The 18,859-nt window shown below is 56.6% G+C and overlaps 2 protein-coding genes across 51 annotated transcripts in view; both read right to left on the bottom strand.

The window, feature by feature from the left end:
• IL10RA (interleukin 10 receptor subunit alpha) overlaps positions 1-18,859 on the bottom strand; it is a 926,736-nt gene that overhangs the window by 285,567 nt on the left and 622,310 nt on the right. The window lies entirely within an intron of this gene.
• The window catches only part of PHLDB1 (pleckstrin homology like domain family B member 1), a 47,335-nt gene continuing 28,616 nt past the window's right edge, over positions 141-18,859 (bottom strand). For 6 of the 50 annotated variants that reach the window (XM_084976263.1, XM_084976277.1, XM_084976257.1 and 3 more), the window contains 13 exons: positions 18,548-18,658; positions 18,299-18,388; positions 13,753-13,893; positions 13,491-13,596; positions 12,793-12,837; positions 11,854-12,148; positions 11,663-11,753; positions 10,066-10,212; positions 8,336-8,452; positions 7,679-7,781; positions 2,929-3,014; positions 2,758-2,790; positions 141-1,565 (listed from right to left, as the gene is read on the bottom strand). In XM_084976263.1, coding sequence (XP_084832389.1) covers positions 1,425-1,565; positions 2,758-2,790; positions 2,929-3,014; positions 7,679-7,781; positions 8,336-8,452; positions 10,066-10,212; positions 11,663-11,753; positions 11,854-12,148; positions 12,793-12,837; positions 13,491-13,596; positions 13,753-13,893; positions 18,299-18,388; positions 18,548-18,658 — 1,506 coding nt within the window. In that variant the 3' untranslated portion in view covers positions 141-1,424. Of the gene's footprint in view, positions 1,566-2,757; positions 2,791-2,928; positions 3,015-7,678; positions 7,782-8,335; positions 8,453-10,065; positions 10,213-11,662; positions 11,754-11,853; positions 12,149-12,792; positions 12,838-13,490; positions 13,597-13,752; positions 13,894-15,272; positions 15,414-15,854; positions 16,029-18,298; positions 18,389-18,547; positions 18,659-18,859 lie in introns of all 50 variants that reach the window. The other 44 variants (XM_084976267.1, XM_084976281.1, XM_084976259.1 and 41 more) reach the window with 13 other exon arrangements.

The following is an 18,859-nucleotide window of genomic DNA, read 5'->3' as shown; positions in this document are numbered from 1 at the left end:
GCCATATGCCACGGGAGCGGCCCTAGAAAAGGCAAAAAAAGACACACACAAAAAGTGGGAATCCTGCTTTGTGGGAACAACCTAGCAGCCTACACCACATACCCCAGCCCCATGCCCCCCATAACATGGCCTCCCAAACACATAGTCCAAATGCTTTATTGTTCTGCTGAGATGCTTACAAATACTGAAAAACACCCAGCCTGGACCCAGCAACCATGGCCCAGGACCAGGAAGAGGGACAGGGAGGTGGGCTTAGTGTTAAGGCGCTAAGGGCTGAGCCCAGACAGCTGGAGGCCTGGTCCTCTGCTCTCCGTTTCATCCCTCTTCTGAGGCCACAGGAAGGGCAACCAGATCTCAAGGCCCCCTCTGCTGCTTCCTCTCCTGCTCAGGGCTTCCCTCAGGGAGCATCTGAGCAACCCTCTGCCCATCAGAAGCTCAGCCCCATAACAAACCCCGAGGACAGCCCTTCCAGCTTCCTCTCTCAGCCAGTGGCTCCTCCTCTGGTCTCTAGTTCCCGGCTTCGTCCCTTCTGGCTCTAAGCAAGGCACGAGTGGAAGGGAGAGGGTTGGACTGGAGGCCGGCAGGCTACATATCAGGGCCTGGAGACACAGGCTTGGGGGGGAGAAGGTGTTCAGTCCCGTCCCCCCAGGTGGAGATGCCCAAGGACCTGGGCTGGAGAGATAATGGCACGTACCCTCAGCCGGGCCCACAGTTGAAGCAGCAGGCTGAGCCACAGAGCCACGGCAATTAGTATGTAACCATGGCAATGAAGCAGTCACTACGGTGACCATGGTGCTGGGTCTGCAAAAAGGGGAGAGGCTGGGACCTGAAGGATGACACCCGTGGTCTCTGGCCCTTGGCAAAGTAATCAACATGGGTCAACAACGGGCTAGAGCAGGGTTTGAGAAGAACACCGCCTGAGCTGTTACCCCACTCTGGATGTGGCTCTCTCAGCCCCCAAGGCCCCTGCAGAGGGGGCTGAGGCAAGAGGGGATCTTTGGCAGATTCTGGTACTATAAGTTGTCCTTAACAAAAGAGAACACAGGCTGGGGAGCGCAGGTGCCAGGTCAGGGCAGAGGGGCCCCCCTGTGACAGCTCCTTGCCTGTCTGGGCCCGGGGCAGGACCCTGAAGGGTTATTGCGAGTTCTGGGCTCCAGGAGGCAACAAGGCCCCCTCCCCAACTTTTATCTCCTGGCTGGTTCTTTAGAGGGCCAGAGCTCAGAAACTCACAGGAAGAGCTCCTTACAGAATGTTCCAGAGTCTCTTCTGGCACAAAAGCCCTAGTATGCTCTGCCCTTCAGGGCCTCTGGCAGCATTCCTGTGAGGCCCAAGGCCCAGGGTGCCACTCTGGCTCCAGGGGCGAGCAGAGCGCAGGCAGTTGGCAGGGTCCTGGGGCCCGCCCAAGGGGCCAGAGGCCCATTCCGTCAGTTCATGAACTGAGTGTAGCCCTCAGCCCCGGTGACGATGACGTCCATCCAGATGCGCATGGCCTCCGCGGATGGGGCCACCATGTAGTACAGCCGGTCGTGGGTCTTCACACAGAAGGTGAGGGCTGGGTTCGGGCTCTGCCGAGGGGGAGAGGAAGGTCTAAGCCGCGGCCCACCCCCGAGGCCCAGGAGCACCTGCCTGGAGCTTGGAGCCGAGTCCTAACTAGGCCTGGAGCCCAGTCCCCACCATCAAGTGGGCCCCAAGCTGAGATGCTCCCCTGGGCAGTCCTTGGGCCCTGGCAGGGCCAGACCCCGCCAGATGGGGGCAATGTTCCCTGGCATCCCCAGGCACAAAAGGGAATATCAAAAGAATCAGACTTGGAGTTCCCACTGTGGCAAAAGGGGATCGGCGGCATCTTGGGAACGCAGGGATGCAGGTTCGATCCCTGGCCAGGCACAGTGGGTTAAGGATCTGGTGTTGCCACACCTGTGGCTTAAGTTGAAACTGAGGCTCACATCCGATCCCTGGATCCCTGGCCTGGGAACTCCGTGTACCTCAGGGGTGGCCAAAAAATGAAAAAACAAACAAACAAAAAAAGAATCAGACTCAGGAGTTCCTGTTGTGGCTCAGCGGTAACAAACCCAACTTGTATTCATGAGGATGAGGGTTCAATTCCTGGCCTCATTCAGTGGGATAAAGCATCCGGTGTTGCCGTGAGCTGTGCTGCAGGTCACAGGCATCGCTCAGATCCCGCATTGCTGTGGCTGTGGCCTAGGCCTATAGCTGTAGCTCCAATTCAACCCCTAGCCTGCCCTTCCATACGCTGCAGGTGCAGCCCTAAAAGACCAAAAAAAAAAAGAATTACTCAAAGAGCTGTTCCAGCAAGGGCCAGAGGCTCTTCTCAGCAAAAGAGGAACAGATGGGGAAAGCTGGGATGCTGGGCTCCAGGGCCCCAGAGGAGCAGAGATGAGGGCTGGAGCGGGCGTCTGAGGCTTGGCGGGAGAGAGGCCGACTTGCATGAAGGCAGCCGGCCGCAGCCTCAAACCTCTCCTGTTGATCAATCCTCTGCACCAAGTCTAATCTCTGAGGCCCCCCACTCCCTTCTGCATCCCTTCTGCGCTGCGCCAGAGACCTCCTGCCGCCATCCTAGGAGAGGGAGGCAAGCAAGCCCACTGGAACCCACAGGGGCTTCCTGCTCTGCAACCCACCTGGCTCCTCCCTCAGGCCCGGGGGGAAGGGGCTTAGGGGAGAGTCAAGGGTCAGGGGTGAGAGGGCATAGGAGGCGTTAATGTGCGGTAGTTCTAGTTACAGGTACGTGGGGAGGGGTACCTCAGTCACCAGAGTGAAGCTGAAAAACCTCTTCTGGGAAAGGGAGAGGGAGAGAGGAAGAGAATGTTTACAAAGGGCACAAGGAACGGGTCTGAGGCCAGAAAAGAGCGGGCTGGGCCCACCCCTTCCCCTTCCCCTTCCCCTTCCCCGGGCTGCCCCTCTGGCCCTCACCTTGGCTGCACTGCGCAGGTGGTCATAGTACACTTCCTCGATGGCCTGGAAATAGATGACCCCCTTCAGCTTCGTCTCATGCTTGTCTGCAAAGGAATAAGGGCCGGGCTGAGGAGGCCTGTCACACTTCCGGTCAGGCGCCATGGACCTGGAGCGTCCCCATCCAGGAAACAGGGTGATTCCCAGGCCTCCACAGCAGAGCCCAGCAGGGAGCCCCAAGGACCGAGTTGGTGCTCAGCTTCCCTCAGAATGACAGAGGCTGCGAATCAGAACTCCACCCAGACACCACTTCCCACTTATCGCAATGGCAAGAATATACCCAAAATACACAGCATACTTTTGGCAAGTCTGTGGGGAAATAGGTAGAATGATAAACCCGAGAGGTGGGAGTATAGTTGGTATTTATGAACGATTTGGCCATATCCTCCAAAGTTAGAAAGGCATTTGCCCTTTGAGCCAATGTTTACACTGATGAAAATTCATCTTACAATGTACAAAATAACAAATTTACAAGATAAGTCACCCCAGCAGTATTTACAGTCACAAAAGACTGGAAACAACCCACGTATCCAGCAAGTGGCGATGGCTAAGTAAATTAGACTGCACCACTCGGCAGAACACACACAGTGCTTGAACAGAATGACAGAGAAATATCTGATGCAGATTCAGAAGTAAATCTATAAAATACATCCAGATTTAAATATCTAGATAGACCTATGTCTGAGACAGAACTCTAAGTTACATTAGCAGAACAACAAAGATTGTATCGTGTGCTACTTTCTGTGTGAGAAACAGGTTAAGAATATATGTTTGCATTTGTTTATATTCCCTAAAGAGACTCTAGAAGGATACACAAGAGATTAACAAAAGAAGTTATCTCTAGTGAGACAGGGCATAATTCTCAATTTAAACCTTTTTCTGTGTTTGAAGTTCTTAGCATGTGAATGCATTTATCTGCTCAACACCAACACTCAAAAATAGGAGCATAAGGCATCAGGAGGGAAGGGTGGCAGGAAGGAGGTGGGCAGACAGAGCAGATGCCCGCTCCAGTGGGGGCAGAGCACTGGCAGCAAAAGCACAGGGCCTGGCCCACCCCCTCGTGTGCAGACACTGAGCAGGCACCCAACAGACAGCCTGGACAGCAAGCCTGAGTCACACAGAAAAGGTCACACGGTCACCACACGCCGATGACCAAGGCTGACACAGGCACCTTCTCCCACCCACCTCCTGGGCTGGTTCAGCCTGAATCACTGACCCTGGATCATCACTACAGCCTCCTGGTGTGCCCTGCCCCACCTCTGCCCCAAACCCGCCTTCCCTCAGGCCCAGGGGCTGAGCTTTCTGAAGCAAATTGAATCCTGCTGCCTCAGCTCACAGCGTCTCTGGGGTTCCTTCACTGGAAGCTGCTGCCTCCCTGGTTATTGACAAAGGTTACTGGCAAAGGCTACTGGCAGTTCGGTGCCAACACGTCCCTCTGGCCTTGCCTCATGTCCCTCCCCTGCACCAGCCCCACGTGCTATCTGGCCAGGCTGAGCTTCTCACGGTCGCTTAACAGCCCACTCTGCCAACACTGGAATGGTCTCCAGCCCAATCCCTTGGCAAACTCCTACGTCATTTCCAAAACCCTTTGCAAATGTCACCACTAGTGCACAGCTGTGTCTCCTATGCTTTCACAATACATGTTCCTCTGTACAGAACTTATTCTGCTGAATCTGAATGCTCTTTTATCTGTTCACAGGTCTAGCTCCTCCAACACGGACTGCGTGCCTAGCAAAAGGGAAGTGTTCAGTCAATGTTGAATAAATGAGTCAGAGGCACTGGGATCCAAAGAAAAGTAAGAGACCTTTCTCTCTCTCTCTCTCTTTTTTTTTTTTCTTTTCTTTTTTGTCTACACCTGAGGCATATGGAAGTTTACAGACCATGGAATGAATCTAAGCTAAGACTGCAACCTGTGTCACAGCTGGGGCAATGCTGGATCCTTACCTCACTGCGCCCGGCTAGGGATCAAACCTGCACTGCTAGAGACAATGCCAGATCCTTAACCCACTGTACCACAGTAGGAACTCAGAGACCCTTCTCTTAGGAACCCACAACCTAGCAGGGAAGAAAGCACAGGCACACAGCCCTTCATCAGCTGTCTGACTTGGGCATGGTTAGGATTCCAAGAGAACACCTGCAGGTCGCAGGTGGTCCTGAATATGAAGGGACAAAACACACTCCAAGGGCTCAGCACCGTGTCTGGCACAACACATGTGGCATCTGTCATGACATCAATATGCCCCAGGGCTGATGTCACATGGCAGATGGAGCCTGTGTAACACAGGAGTTATACCTGAGGGCAGGAATCGTTTCCAGTGAGCTGGGGCCAGGAAAGGCTTCCCAGAGGTGGATTCTGATCTGGACCCTGCAGGATGGAGGGGTTTCACGGGGTAGGTGGGAAGACAGTGCAGGCAAGGGCAGGGAGAATGGACGAGCTGAGGAGCAGGCAAGGCACAGCCAGGGTCCTGACCCAGCCACAGGCCCATCTCCCTTGGACACTTCCTCCTCGGGACAGCGACCCAGCCCCATCCCGGCCCCTGGCCCGGCCATCCCTGAAGCCTCCATTGTCTCCCATCTCTTCCTTTCCTGGAAATAGTAACACATTCCTGCCTCTCTGTTTCCTTACCACCCACCTACCCTCGACCTTGTGCAATCTGGCTCCCACCCCAGTACGCAGTGGAGACGATTCTCTCATCAAGCTCCAATCCCTGAATCAAACAGCCTTTGGGTCCACATTACTCGTCGCCTTTCTGCAGCACCCAGCATGATTGTGACGGCCCCCGCTTGCACACATCTACTCCTTTGGTTAGCTTCCTTCTCAGTTTCTGCCCCGCCCTCCCCTTCCCCTGACCAGGTCTCCTTTTGTTTCATAGACATTAAGGAAGGTCGCATATGCCAAGTGCCAGCCCAGCACCTACATGTGGCTTCCTGCCTCTTGTCCTTGGCTGGTGCCTCCTTTTCCTCCTTCCCCACCAGGGAGGGCCTGCCCCAGGGTGCAGCTCTGTCTCTCCCTGAGTTGCCCAAGTTCAGTCTTAGCCCTGCTGCTTGGCCGCTGAGACCCCTTGGGCAAGTTTCCTAACATCTCTGAGCCTAATTTTCCTCATCTGTAAAATGGGTGTAAAAATAGTGCTTCCCTCACAAGGTTATTATGAAAATAAACGAGACAATGCATGTAGAGGGTAGAGCCCTGCAGCTGGTTCATCCAAGGGTCCAGTATGATCTGCTGTCGTCATTGTCATCATTATTATACCAACAGCTTCGGCTTGCACTCTGCCTCCAACCCTGACCTTTCTCTCTCTCTAACTCTTTTTTTTTTTTTTGGCCCCCACCCACAGCCAAAAGTTCCCAGGCTAGGGGTCAAATGGGACATGCAGCTGCTGGCCTACACCACAGCCACATGCCAGATCTAAGCCTCGTCTGTGAACTACACCACAGCTCACAGCAACGCCGGATCCTTAACCCACCAAGCAGGGCCAGGGATCAAACCCACATCCTCATGGATACTACTTGGGTTGCTACCACTGAGTCACAATGGGAACTCCACCCTGACCTGTCTCTTACTTAGATACCCCAGGGGCTCTTCAACTCAACAGGCCTAAAATGGAGTTCTTCTCCCCCAGCCTGTTCCTCTCAATCCTGACAAAGTCTCTTTCCAGCCCAGGTGGAAACATGGGAACACATGTGCCTTGGCCTCCCCACACCAAGGGCCCAGATAGTTAGGGAGGGCTTCTTGGAAGGGATGGCACTTGGTTGGAGACCAGGTCAGGGGCAAGTAGGGTGCTCCAGGCCTGCACAACTCCAGCACCAAACACTCTGGCCCTTTCCTTCCAGGCTCTGAGCAAGATCGCTCTTCCTGGATTTGTGGTTGGCTGGGGCTGGGTGACTGGCTGAACAGTCCCACTGGTGAGTTGGGGACAGACTCCAGCAGTGGCATTTAACGCCACTGAAAAACCAATCAGGCTTCTCTTTATCCTCGGCCACCACAACCAGCAATGTTCCAGAAAGACATGCTCTGAAGCAAAAAGAAAGCTGACGAGGAACACAGGCCCCACCAACCCACAGTGTACATGGACACCTATCGGGAGTAAGAAGGAAAAGTTTGGTTTTGAGCCACTGGGATTTTAGGGTGGGTTGATTCCTCAGCAGAGCCTAGCCTATCCTGACCTGCACACACATAGCAGCTCACGCTCCCAGCAAGAACTGTCCAAAGGGAGTTCCAGGGATGGGAACTAAGTTGGAGCCCAGGTGGAGAGAGCTGAGGGAGCTCTCCCCAGGGGGCCTGTCCCCAGGGCTGTCCTGAGCGTCCCTGGGCACTGCTCAGCAGCTTGCCTTGGGGTCTTCACAGGAACTCACCCAAGGGGGAATCCATAGGACCCCAGGCACCCACAGCATCTGGGTGTCCCCTACAGCATCTCCAATATTCTTGTCCAGTATCTGCCTCCCTGACAACAGGCTCCAAGGGAGAGAGCTGTGGCCACTTTGCTTATTACCAGCACCCAGAACAGTGCCTGGAACTTATTAGCTGCTCAGTAATACTGCTGAATAAACGAATGAATGAACGAACAAATGGAGGGGAACCAGGTACACCCTGTACATTTTCAGAGAGAGGGGATCAAGCCCAAGCCCCTGGCCCCCACTTGGAAGCCTGGCCTCCTTCCAGAAGACCCAACATCCTGGGTGACAGAGTCCCAGGTTCCCTGTGGAAACTTACCCACATAATAGGAGAGGGTGCGCTTGAGCCGATCGAAGACAAACCAGCGCTTCTTCCATGATTTAATCTTGCCGCCCATCTTGACCAAGTAGCCACGGCAGACCTGGTAGGAAGTGAAAGTGAGGAAGGACCCAAATGCACAGCCCCCAAAACTTTCTTCCCTCCCTTTTCTTTTCTTTCTTTTTTCTTTTTCTTTTTTTCTTTTTTTGCTTTTGAGAGCCACACCTCCAGCATATGGAAGTTCCCAGGCTAGGGGTGAAATTGGAACTACAGCTGCCAGCCTGCACCACAGCCAGGGCAATGCCAGATCCAAGCCGTCTGTGACCTACACCTATAGCTCACGGCAACTCTGGATCCTTAACCCACTGAGCGAGGCCAGGGATTGAACCCGCAGCCTCCTGGATACTCGTCAGATTCATTTCCACTGTGCCACAACGGGAACTCTGCCCTAAACTTTTCTTCCCTGAGCGGCGATGTCAGCGCCATCTCCTGTGCCTATAGTCATGGGGGGGGCTGTCCCCAACATCTCTTGCGGCCAGCACACCTGGTCCTGGGACAGAGACCTCAGGGGTTAGGGCAGGAACTGAGGCCACTATTCAAAGGACTCAGGAGGTGCCCCTGCCAGGGGGGCCCCACCCCCTGCCCCTGCCCCTGTACCTTGCTGCTGAGCACCACGTGCAGGCACGTATCCACACCGTGGCCTGACGACTCAATGTGGGTCTTCAGGTCAAAGTCCTCCTTCCTGATTGGCAGGTAGCGGGTCAGGGGTCGTGCCTGGGAGCAGAGGGAGGGTCAATAGAGGCTCCTCTCTTCCCCACCATTCCCTTGTCCAGACCTCTTGGCTTGGGTCCCGAAGCCCCCCCCACCGCAGCCTGCCATCACCCCCTCCCCGCCCCCGCAGCTGACACCCCGGTTTCTTGGGGCTTCGGTAAAAGGGCCTGGCCGGCCTGTGCTGACTCCACCGAGGCCTGGGTAAACTGCGAATGGTTCTACGCCTCAGTCTCCCCACCTAAGATCCAAAAATGTGGGCCTTGTCTTGTCCTTGCCCCTCCTCACCCTCCCGCACAGAATGGAACAAAGCAGACAACCAGAGAGGAACACGCTCTTGGAAAAAAAGTCCGATAAGAAGCCTGGGCTCTGACTTCCCGTGGGGTCTTGTTTGGGTCACGACACCTCTCTGGGCCTCTGTCTTCTCCTACATAAACGAGCACTCTGAACTAGAGGATCTCTGCGGTCTGGTCTATCTCAAGATTTCTGATACTAAACTCGAATTGTCAGTCCACTGCAATTTTTTCCTACTCTTCCTTTCTAAGAAAAAACATTAGCATGACATGAGAAGAAAACATCACAAATTATTTAAAGAAAAAAAGAAAACGCTCAACTTCCCAGAGGGGCCCCAAAGATGAGCTGACTCCACCCACCTCCCCAAAGCTGGTGGGACCTGAAGCCACGCCTGAGCCCCAGGGCAGAGAGCTAGAGAGGGTCCCCCAGTGACCACTGACAGAGACAGGAAAGAGGAACTAGGCATCTGACAAAGATTCTAAGCACAGAGGTAAAACTCAGAGTATTTCTTTTATTTCTAAATTCCCAAAGCAATCTAAGCAACCTACCCCGTAGAATTTACATTGCTGCATCAGTAGAAAATCAGGGGGCTGTGATTGCCGGTCACTGCTGTGTGGAGCCCACCCTGGGGAGGCCTAAGGAGACCCCATAGGAAAGGGTGGCCTGTGAGTCTCACGGGCTCTCCCAGGGGCCCAGGATCTGGGACCAGAGACACAGGTAGATTTCCCTACACAACCTAATTTCTCTCTACCTTCAACTGCTCTGCTCAAGTCTCCTGTATAAGGAAAAAGCCCAGGCTGAGTTTTTGTGTAAGGATGGATTCTGGTCCCTAGGAGAAATTGGTACAATTCTCTTCTGGAGACCTAAACTGAAAGTCAGAGTGAGGCCAGCTGCTGGAGGTGGAGCTGCAGCCAAAAGGTCTGGTGGAACAGGGCCAGGACAGCCACGAAGCCCAGGCTCGGGGCAGGGAAGCAGAAAGGAGGGGCAGGGCAGACTCATGAGACAGAGGTGAGGCCCTCGACAGAGGCCAAGGGAGCCCCCCTGATTCTCGACTCAGCTCCCACCTCTAGAGGGCCTGTCCAGACCCTCTTCTCTGACCCCAGTGTCTACAAGGTGTCCAGCCCCGTCCTCACAACTCACCCACTCCCAATACACACATACACACACTGGCTTGAGCAAGCCCTGGTGGGTCCCTCTTCCTTGGGGCCAAACAAATCCTAGGCAGAGCTCTGCTCGTGCAACCCCTTCTGGGCAGAACAGGCTTGATGGCCCAGCAGGGGTGCCCTGGGATAACCAACCCCTGCACAGCTCCACTACCCACTCACCTGTGAAAACTGTTTCTCCCGCATCTTGACCTCCTTCTCCACCAGCTGCTGCCTCCGGGCACTCTCGCTCTGCAGCCTCCGTTCCACCTGCTCCCGCCGCCTCCGCTCCTCCTCCAGAGCCTGCCGCCTCAGCTCCATCTCCCGCTCCTGCCCCCAAAGGCAGGACTCAGTGCCCATAGCCTCCCTCTTCTCCCCCGACCCCCTCCATCCCTCCTCAGGCTGGGGCAGAGCTGCAGGAGGCACCCACTTCCGAGGGCGGCCTGGCATGAGGGGCCACCATCCTCCAAGCCCATCCTCTCCAAGGACCTCGCTGACAAGGGTAAATGCCTTAAAGTGACACCTGTCTGGCTCCAAACCCTGGCTCTGCCACCACTAGGAGCTCTAGACCCTAACAGAACGATTTAAACTCTCTAAGCCTCAGCTGCCTCATCTGTAAAATGGGGCCAAGAATGCCTACTCCTGGGATTATAGCGCAAATTAAATGAGATCATAGAAATAAACGCCCATCACTGACACTGGCTGGAAGGAGGCACCCAATAGACAAGCGGAGCTTTTATAATTTTTTTTCCTTCTTTTTTTTTTTTTTTTTTTTTTTTGTCTTTTTAGGACCGCACCTACAGCAAATGGAAGTTCCCAGGCTAGGGGTCAAATCAGAGCTGTAGCTGCCAGCGTACACTACAGCCACAGCAACACGGAATCTGAGCCTTGTCTGCAACCTACACCACAGCTCATGGCAATGCTGGGATCCTTAATCCACTAAGCAGGGTCAGGGATTGAACCTGTGTCCTCATGGATACTAGTCAGATTCGTTTCCGCTGAGCCCTGACGGGAATGCCGGGGCTTTTATAACTTTTACCTTAATCCACCATAACAACCCTCATATCTTTAACTCCTGCCATTTCTTCCCAGCCCAAAACTTAGCAGAATCTCCTTTTTCTCCATTTGCCAAGAGAGGTTTATCAATCTGCCCTCCTTTGAAGTGAGTGAGACTAAAGGGCCTTCTTTCCTGGTTGGTCTCCTGCTCCCCGGGGCCCATTCTGATCTCTAAACAAGGAGGGTGCCTGGATGGTAGAGAGAACAGCTTCTGCAGAGTCTATTAAACCTCCTCCCGGTGCGGGTTCCTCAGCCAGGCTCCACCCACTGTAAACAGGCCCCTCTGCTGAGCCCCAGCCCCAGCCCGCACTCTGCACCAGCCTAGACAGCTGCCCTCTCTCGGTTCCATCCTTCAATCCCAGTTCCTAACCATTCCCAAGAGGAACCACCTGCCACTCAGGTAGAGAGGGATCAAAATTCCCATGGTGGCCAAACGTCCACAGTAGCCAACAAACAAAGACTGGACGTTCCCACACGGGAAGGTCATGGTTGGACGATGGTCACTCTGCTGCCTCCTCTTCCTAAGAGCTGTGAACCTGTAATCTCGCCAAGCCTCCCTCTCCCCGACTTGAGGAAGACAGGCTTTTACTACATTTTCCTCCTCAAGGGACCACTGTGAGGACAATGTGGGTGAAGGGGCTTGGGGAGGAGCAGAGGCCCTCGGCAGGCGGAGGGCAGCCCGGGGCCGAGGGACCTTCTCCCCGGTGGCCCAGATCTGCCTCACCCTTGACTCCATGAGCCGGCTCTTCTCCGCGTGAGCTTCTTTTAGCATCTTCTCCATTTCCTCGATCTTCCCCACATCCAGGCCGCTGGTACTGGGGAAGGAAGGGGAGGAAGCACCAGTGGAGGCGGTGGCCCTGGGGTGGGGAGGACCGAGGCGGCGCCATGCGTCAGGCGGCAGCCGGGCTGGGGTACCTGGACATGTTGTCAGGGGAGCAGGCCGAGTTGCCCCCCGTAGAGATGCTGGTCTCCATGCTGTCCGAGCTCTCCAGGCTCAGCGTGTCGTAGGCATGCTCGCCCTCCTCCCCGCGCTCCCGCGCAGCCGGCAGGTGGTGCAGGATGGAGTGGTGTGCGAGCGGTGGGAAGCCCGAGGGCCCGGTGGGGAAGGGGGCCGCCCCGTGCAGGGCATCCCACTGGCACTGCGCCTCTGCCGCTGCCTTCTGCTTCAGCTCCGCCAGCCGCCGACGCTGCTCCTCAATCACCTGCTGCCCTGCAGGAGGGACAGGTGGGAGTCACGCTGGGCACCCCACCCACTCAGGGAGGACACTGGCAGCATCACAGATGGAGGGAGGAGGCGAGCAGGGGAGAAGATAACAGGGCAGCCCCCTCGCCCCCACCCCCACCAGCTTCCCTAAAGCCCCCGTAGCTCTAGGTCCAGCTGCCCTGGCAATGCTTCTTCGCCTGCACAACTGGCCTCAGCCTGGCGTCAGCGCTCTCATTGTGTCCTGAGCCCACACAGGGCACCAAACCTGCCCAGGTGGTGCCCTGGCAGCACAACAGCCAGGTGACTCCAGCCCACAACCAAGGCCTGAATGGGTAGGCAGGGCACATGCAGCCACCCTGCTGCTGGGGAAGGCAGGAGGAAGAGATGCTGGGAGCACCACGTCAATGCAGACCCCGCCGCGATGCAGAAGCAAGAGCAACAGCAGCAGGAAAGGAGAGGGGGAGACAGACGTAGAGCACAGCTAAGGCAGGAGAGAGCTCGGCTCCGGGGTGAGGCCAGCCCGACACCCCGACCCAGCTCAGCCTGGGAGTCTGGCTGCAGACATTGGGGGCCCGGGCAGAATACATCATGCAGACGCCCGGGCGGGGGCCACCTGGCCAAAGCAATGCCCTCAGCGACCAACGCTCTACCTGCTGGGTCGTCGGTTGGGAGGGGCTCGGCAGGAAGCGACTCGACTGGTGTGGGGGCCCCAGGCAGAGGGCAGGGTAGACACAGAGGGGATGAGAGGAGAGAGAGGCACAGACATGGGCTTTCAAAACAACCAAAATGCACATGAGCAACAAGGACTCCTGGGTCTCCAGAGCCAATGACTTAGGGAAGCATTTGCAGAAGTCATCAAGGCCATCCCCCTGCCTCCAGACAGCAACATCTATTTGCTAGGCTCTCTAGGAAAGATCGCACAGCCCCCGCCGCCCCCCCTTCACCCTTGGTCTTCTCTTTTTTATCAGAGCTGCAGGTGCTGGCCTATACCACAGCCACAGCAACGCAGGATTGGAGGTGCATCTGCAACCTATACCACAGCTCATGGCAATACCGGATCCTTAACCCACTGAGCAGGGCCCGGGATCGAACCCTCATGCTCATGGATACTAGTCGGGTTTGTTACCAGTGAGCCACAAGGGGAACTCCTGCCCTTCGGGTTTTGATAACTATCCAGCAAGCTCTTCTTTAAGTATCTAATCTCAATGCTTTCTGCTCTCACCTAGATCCCAAGACAGGGAAAAACAACCTGTGAAAGGTGCAGGCGCGGATAAGACCTGGTGGAGAGTGCATGGCAGATACCCAGGGCCCCCAGGAGAGCAGGTGAGCTGGCGGGGCAGCCACTCACCCTTCTGCTGCAGGGCCAGCTGGCGCTTGGTCTCAATGTCCTGCAGTGTGGCTGCCAGGTTGCGAGGAAGGCTGCTTGTGCCATTGTGGGAGAGCAGCACACTCTGCTGGGGGCGGGCAGGGATATGGAACGTTGAGACGGATCCAAGTCCCCTCGCCCCAAGGCTTTCATGGATGGCTCTGGCCTCTCCCCTGCGTGGCAGTCTCCTTCCCCCTACCGCCGCCACCCTGCCACATGCACAGCCCACCCACTGTCCTCAGACCTTTGGGGAGGGGCTACGGCCCAAGGTAGCCACGCTGAGCTGGGAGGAGGAAGAGGAAGAGCCAGAGGAAGAGGGGAGGGGGCCACTGCGGGTCCGGGGCAGGGGGCTTGTGGCTTCACCATCCATCCTGGAGCGATAAACCTGGAAGGAAGAGATACTGCCTGGTATCTCCAGCTCCCCCACCGGTTGCCACCCCCATGGCACCTAGGCTGGCTGTGACCCACGATACTGCCCATGAGGTCTCTGTCTCTGACAACAGCACTGAGTCTCCTGGGCCAGCCCAATGGGCAGATGCTATTGGCAGCTGCCAGGCCTCTTTTCCAGGCTGCTTCTCCTTGGACTAATCCCCGGTTCAACCCTGCATCTTAGAAAGGACCTCGTAAATCAACCCATGTGAAGAGTTAACATGGATGGGCAGAGTAGTACAGGAGCCTCACTGGAGGACGGGGCGCCCTCTGGTCCCAGCTCTGCTACCTAACAGGCTGTGTGACCTCCGGCCACGCACCTCCCCACTCTGGGCCTTGGTTTCCTTATCTGCGAAAGCAGTGGGAAGGACTAGACTAAACAATTGCCACGCTCCCTCCCAGCACTCATGTTTGGTGAATGTGGTCTTTGGAGTCACGAACCCGGACTCTCAGTATAGCCCCTGCTACTTCCTAGTTGTGTGACCTCGAGGAGATTACTTATCTTCTCTGGGCCCCAGTGTTTGATCTATGAAACAAGAGTTATCATTATCTACCTCACAGCCCTGGGGTAATGATTAAATAAATCAAAACGTGTAGAAATCTCTAAGCAGCCAGGCCCAAAGCAGAAGTGCCATACAGACTCCTCAGGAGGGAACACGGACTTTCAGCTGAGATCACAGTCTTAGAGGCGCAGTGTCTTCATTCAAGGAATGGCTTTTGAATGGGTGTCTCAACACTACAGCTGGTCAGTGCAGTGAAACTTGGGGTAGAAGACGTCCAAATGCCCTTCCCTACCCCCTGGTCAGCAGCTTGCTGCAGGCTCAAGCAGGCCCTTGCCCCCCATGGCAACTCTGAGGAGGCTTGGCTGTGTCCTCAGGGCTGTCACTTCAGAGTCTTTGTCCCACTCTGTCTTGCCTCCAAATGTCACCCCCGGGGAGACTAGGAGAGCAAAATACTGGCACCTCTCCTAGGACACACTCATTCCACTGCAACAGACTCAAGGGTGTGTCAGGCCCCCAGACCAAGTGAGAAGCTCTGGGGTGAGGGCTGTCAAGGACAGAGCCAAGCCTGTCTAGCTCAGCACGAGACACCACTGCTCCCGAACCCCTTCCATGGGACAGTCAAGCATGTCACCCTCGGACTCAGGAGGCTGGCTCCCCAAGCCACCCACGGGGAGACCCTCACTCCCCTCTCAGGGTCTAGAGGCCCCTGCTGCCCTGGCTGGATTGACCCCCACCATCTAAGGTAGCACTGGGTGGCTGATGGGTCAGCAGGAGGTAACCAGAGCAAAGAGGAGCAGGCCTGGGCAGGGGTGGGCAGTGGAGAAGGGGTTACCTGCAGCTGACGGGAAGCTTTGGCGGGCAGAGGCGGGGGGGAGGAGCGAGGGGAGGCTGCAGCGGGGCCAGTCCCCAGCCCGGCCATCAGCTCCTGGTACCACTGCTCTAAGTCTACAGCGGGGAGCAGCAGCTTCTCCATCTGGAGGGGTCACGGGGAAGGGGACAGGGGACAGGAGGGGAAGGATGGAGAGGAAATGTCAAGAAATGAGGGGAAAGGAATAGGGAGGAAGAAGGAAGACAGGAGATGGTTGGAGGAAGGGTAGAGAAAGGCCATCATCAGGCAAGCAGGCAGGAAGGTGACGGGAAAGGGAGGGAAGGGAGAAAGGAGAGCGTAAAGAGAAGAAAACACGGTGAGAAAACAGTGGCCGTGGATGCGCTAAGGGCAACGAGAAACAAGGCATAACTCCCAGACCACAGACACGTGCTCTGCCAACCACGATGCCAGGCAGCCAGAGCCCCCAGGCACTCAGCACTCCCCGGGGCCAGGCGAGGGCCGAGATGCCAGTACACAGAGCAAGGCACACACAGACGGAGTGGGCTGCGGGGGCGGGGGGGGGGCAGGAACACAAAGACCACCAACCTGGGGCGAAGGCGTGACAGAAGCCAAGGAGGAGGAAGAGGGCAGCACGGGAGGAAGGCAGGTGGTGGGAACCAGGTCCTGGGAGGCAGAGGCCCAGGGAGGCAGGCCCGGCGCAGGGGCTGTGGGCCCGGGCGAGGTACCCCACATCGCCTTTAGCTGCTCAAGCGTCACGTACTTGGGGGAGGGCCAGGCGCGGGAGGGAATACAAGAGGTTAATGGGACAGGAACCCAAGAGGCGGCCCTGCCCGTGGGCAAGGGAAGGGTAAAGGCAGGATGCACGGAGCAGAGGAGGCTGGTGGAGCCCGAGAAAGCCAGGCTCCTCTCAGAAGGATGCCCTCGCACTAGGGCAGGCCCTCCCTCCTTGAGCCATCAGGAGCTGAAGGAAGTTCCCAAGGCTCTGGGGGAGAGAGAGGGAATCCCACCCAACCCCCCTATGCTAGCGCCCTTCTCCCTCACTGTGGAAGACAGACCCGGCTGCCCCCAACCCAGGCCTGAGGGACAATCTAGGGCCTCCGCGAGGAGGCCCGTGGGCATAGATGGGCTCACTCAGTGGCTGGTACCTCACTGTCAGGCAGGGGCTGGGCGAGCGCGCTGGGGGAGGTGGCAGAAGCAAAGGGTTCCAAGCGGGAGCACAGCTGGAGAACCTCTGCCAGGCTCACATACTCCTAGGGTGCCCAGTAGGAGGGGGAGGGATGGGCAGAGAACAGGTTAACAGGATTCAACCAGGTACCTGATACCCACACTCCATGCCACAGAGCCATCACTCCACTCAATACAGAATCCAGAGCAGGGCGGGGGAGCTCAGCTGCCCACTGTGGCCACAGATGGCTGTGGGGAAGGAGGGGCAGGAAAGGACAGGCGGAAATGACTGTCTGGAGGCTCCTGAACTCCACTTTTGAGGCTGCCTTAGCATCTTGAAGGCCCATTCCTGGGTTTGCCCTTGACTAAGGGCTGAAGAAGCCTGAGGAAGGTCTTCCAAGAGTCCACCAAGGACCAGGAGCCAGATCCCAGAGAACCCTTCTGTCTCCAGTACCCTGGGCATCCCAAAAAAGGCATACACATGCATCACTGGGCACCAGTCACACCATTCCTGAGGGACCTCTCGCATCCCACCAGCTGGAGCAAGAGCTGGAAGGTGTGGGAGTGGAGGCACTACGAGGGCCTGAGCAAGATGGGCCCTGAGAAAGGGACCTTAGCAGGGAGCAGCTAAAAGCCCAGGTAGGAAAAATGGGCCCACTTCCCAAAGGTTAGTACTTGAAAAGATGCTAACACACTACTAGACTGTGGGTTGGAAAGACAGGGACTGTCACACTCCCTGAGCATATCCTCAGAATCTCGAGCTCATATCTAGGTGCTAAGGACACAGCAGGTATCCAAAATGCATGCAGAATCAAAGCACAGAACCTAAGACCACCTCAGCCAGGGGGGCCCATGCTGGCCTAGCCCCGGAAGCTGACTGTCCTCCAGGAGTCATGGAAAAGGAAAATGAGCGGGAAGGTCCAGTGTGTTATGAGAGCTGATGGAAGGCATGCAGAATACACATGAATTTAAATGCCAGTCGATGCTCTGATCTTGCACCGGTGGCCCAGGCACCTATAGAACAGCACTCTCACAAACTCTGGCCAGACGAGGGTAGACTGCCACACGCCCTTTAGCTGGGCAGTTGGGAGGAACTGTGAGCAGAAGCTCAGCAAGCAGGCAGACAGGCAGTGAGCACAGCAGAGCAGGCAGTTAGCTGTGATTACCTCTTGCGCTTTGGGGCAGAGCTCAGTGGAAGCAGGTGGGGTTAAGGGGACAGAGGAGGCCCCAGCCTGAGGAGACCCTGGGAAGGGGCCCAGAGCCACCGTCCCCAGCCCCATCTCTGAGGACGCGGAGATGAGCGGTTCAGCCTATAGAGAGGGTACATGTGAGGGGCCTCAGCCCTCGCCCTCAGCTCAGCCACCCCAGCCCAGGCCTAAACTGCTTATGCCGGGAGGCGTGTCCTGGCTGGACCTCGCTCACCAGGCACGCAAAGACTCAGCAAAGAATGGCTGAAGCAGCCTCAATGCCCACTTCAAGCCTGCAGCCTAGTTCCAGACAGAAGCCGGGGGAGCTCCAAGTTTAGGACCCCCTAGACCCAGCCCTGGCCCTCGCGAAGCCTCCAAGATGCCATCCTCCCCACCTATGCCTCCTACATCCCCCAGGAGTATTCAGTCACCCCACATGGTAAGATCAGAGGGCTCCTGGGAGCCAGACAGGGAGCTGAAAAGCAGCAGCTGGGAGCCATAGAGGATCCAGTGCCAGACCTCAGGGCTCTCCAGCTCAGGTCCTACCCAGGTCTCTCCAGTTCAGGAAAACGTCCCCATACTCGACCTCAGCCAGTGGGGTGAAGGTGCCACGTGTTGCTCCAGAGCCTCCCAGGAGAGCACTTGGGCCTCAGGCTGGGGCTGATCCAACCACATTACCTCTTTGAGAGTCGACGTGGTCTTCGGGAAAGGCCTGCCCCCTGTGAGTGAGTGGTATCTTCGTTCCAACATGGCCAGTTTCTCCTTCTCCTGCAAGGCCACAGTGGCAGAATCAGAAAGGAGTGGGAGTGAGGGCAAGGCAGCCCAAGGTGGCTGGCAAGTCTCCACCCTAGCCCTTCTGCACGCCCCTCCCGCTCCCCCCAGCCCCTCCCTAGCCCTGCTTCCCTACCCAACCCGGCAGGACACTACCTTCTGCAGCAGCTGCAAGGAGGCATTCTTATCCCGGGCCAGGCGTTCAGACTCTTGCACAGCCTGGGACCGGATCTGCCCAGCCTGACTGTCCAGGACCGCCAGGCGTTCCTGGAGGGGATGAGGGTTCTGGGTCAGGCCCTGGAGGAACACAGGGCTAGACCCGAGGTGAGGTGAGGCTGTCTCTCCTGCCCAGAGACCTGGGCTTGGGTGAAGAGAATCAACCAGCTCTTCTGCTCCGCCTCATCTCACCCAAGGAAACCCCGGCAGGCTGCTGTGGTCAGCTCCTCCCCCCACCCCCCTTGACCAGTG

The sequence above is a fragment of the Sus scrofa genome, chromosome 9 (assembly GCF_054392235.1).
Source record: "Sus scrofa isolate SSC_HxYL_T2T_F1_AM1 chromosome 9, Sscrofa_HxYL_maternal_Yorkshire_Landrace_v2.0, whole genome shotgun sequence".
Taxonomy (NCBI): Eukaryota; Metazoa; Chordata; class Mammalia; order Artiodactyla; family Suidae; genus Sus; species Sus scrofa.
The sequence above is the reverse complement of the archived record's forward strand: the minus strand, read 5'-3'. Positions and strand labels throughout refer to the sequence as shown.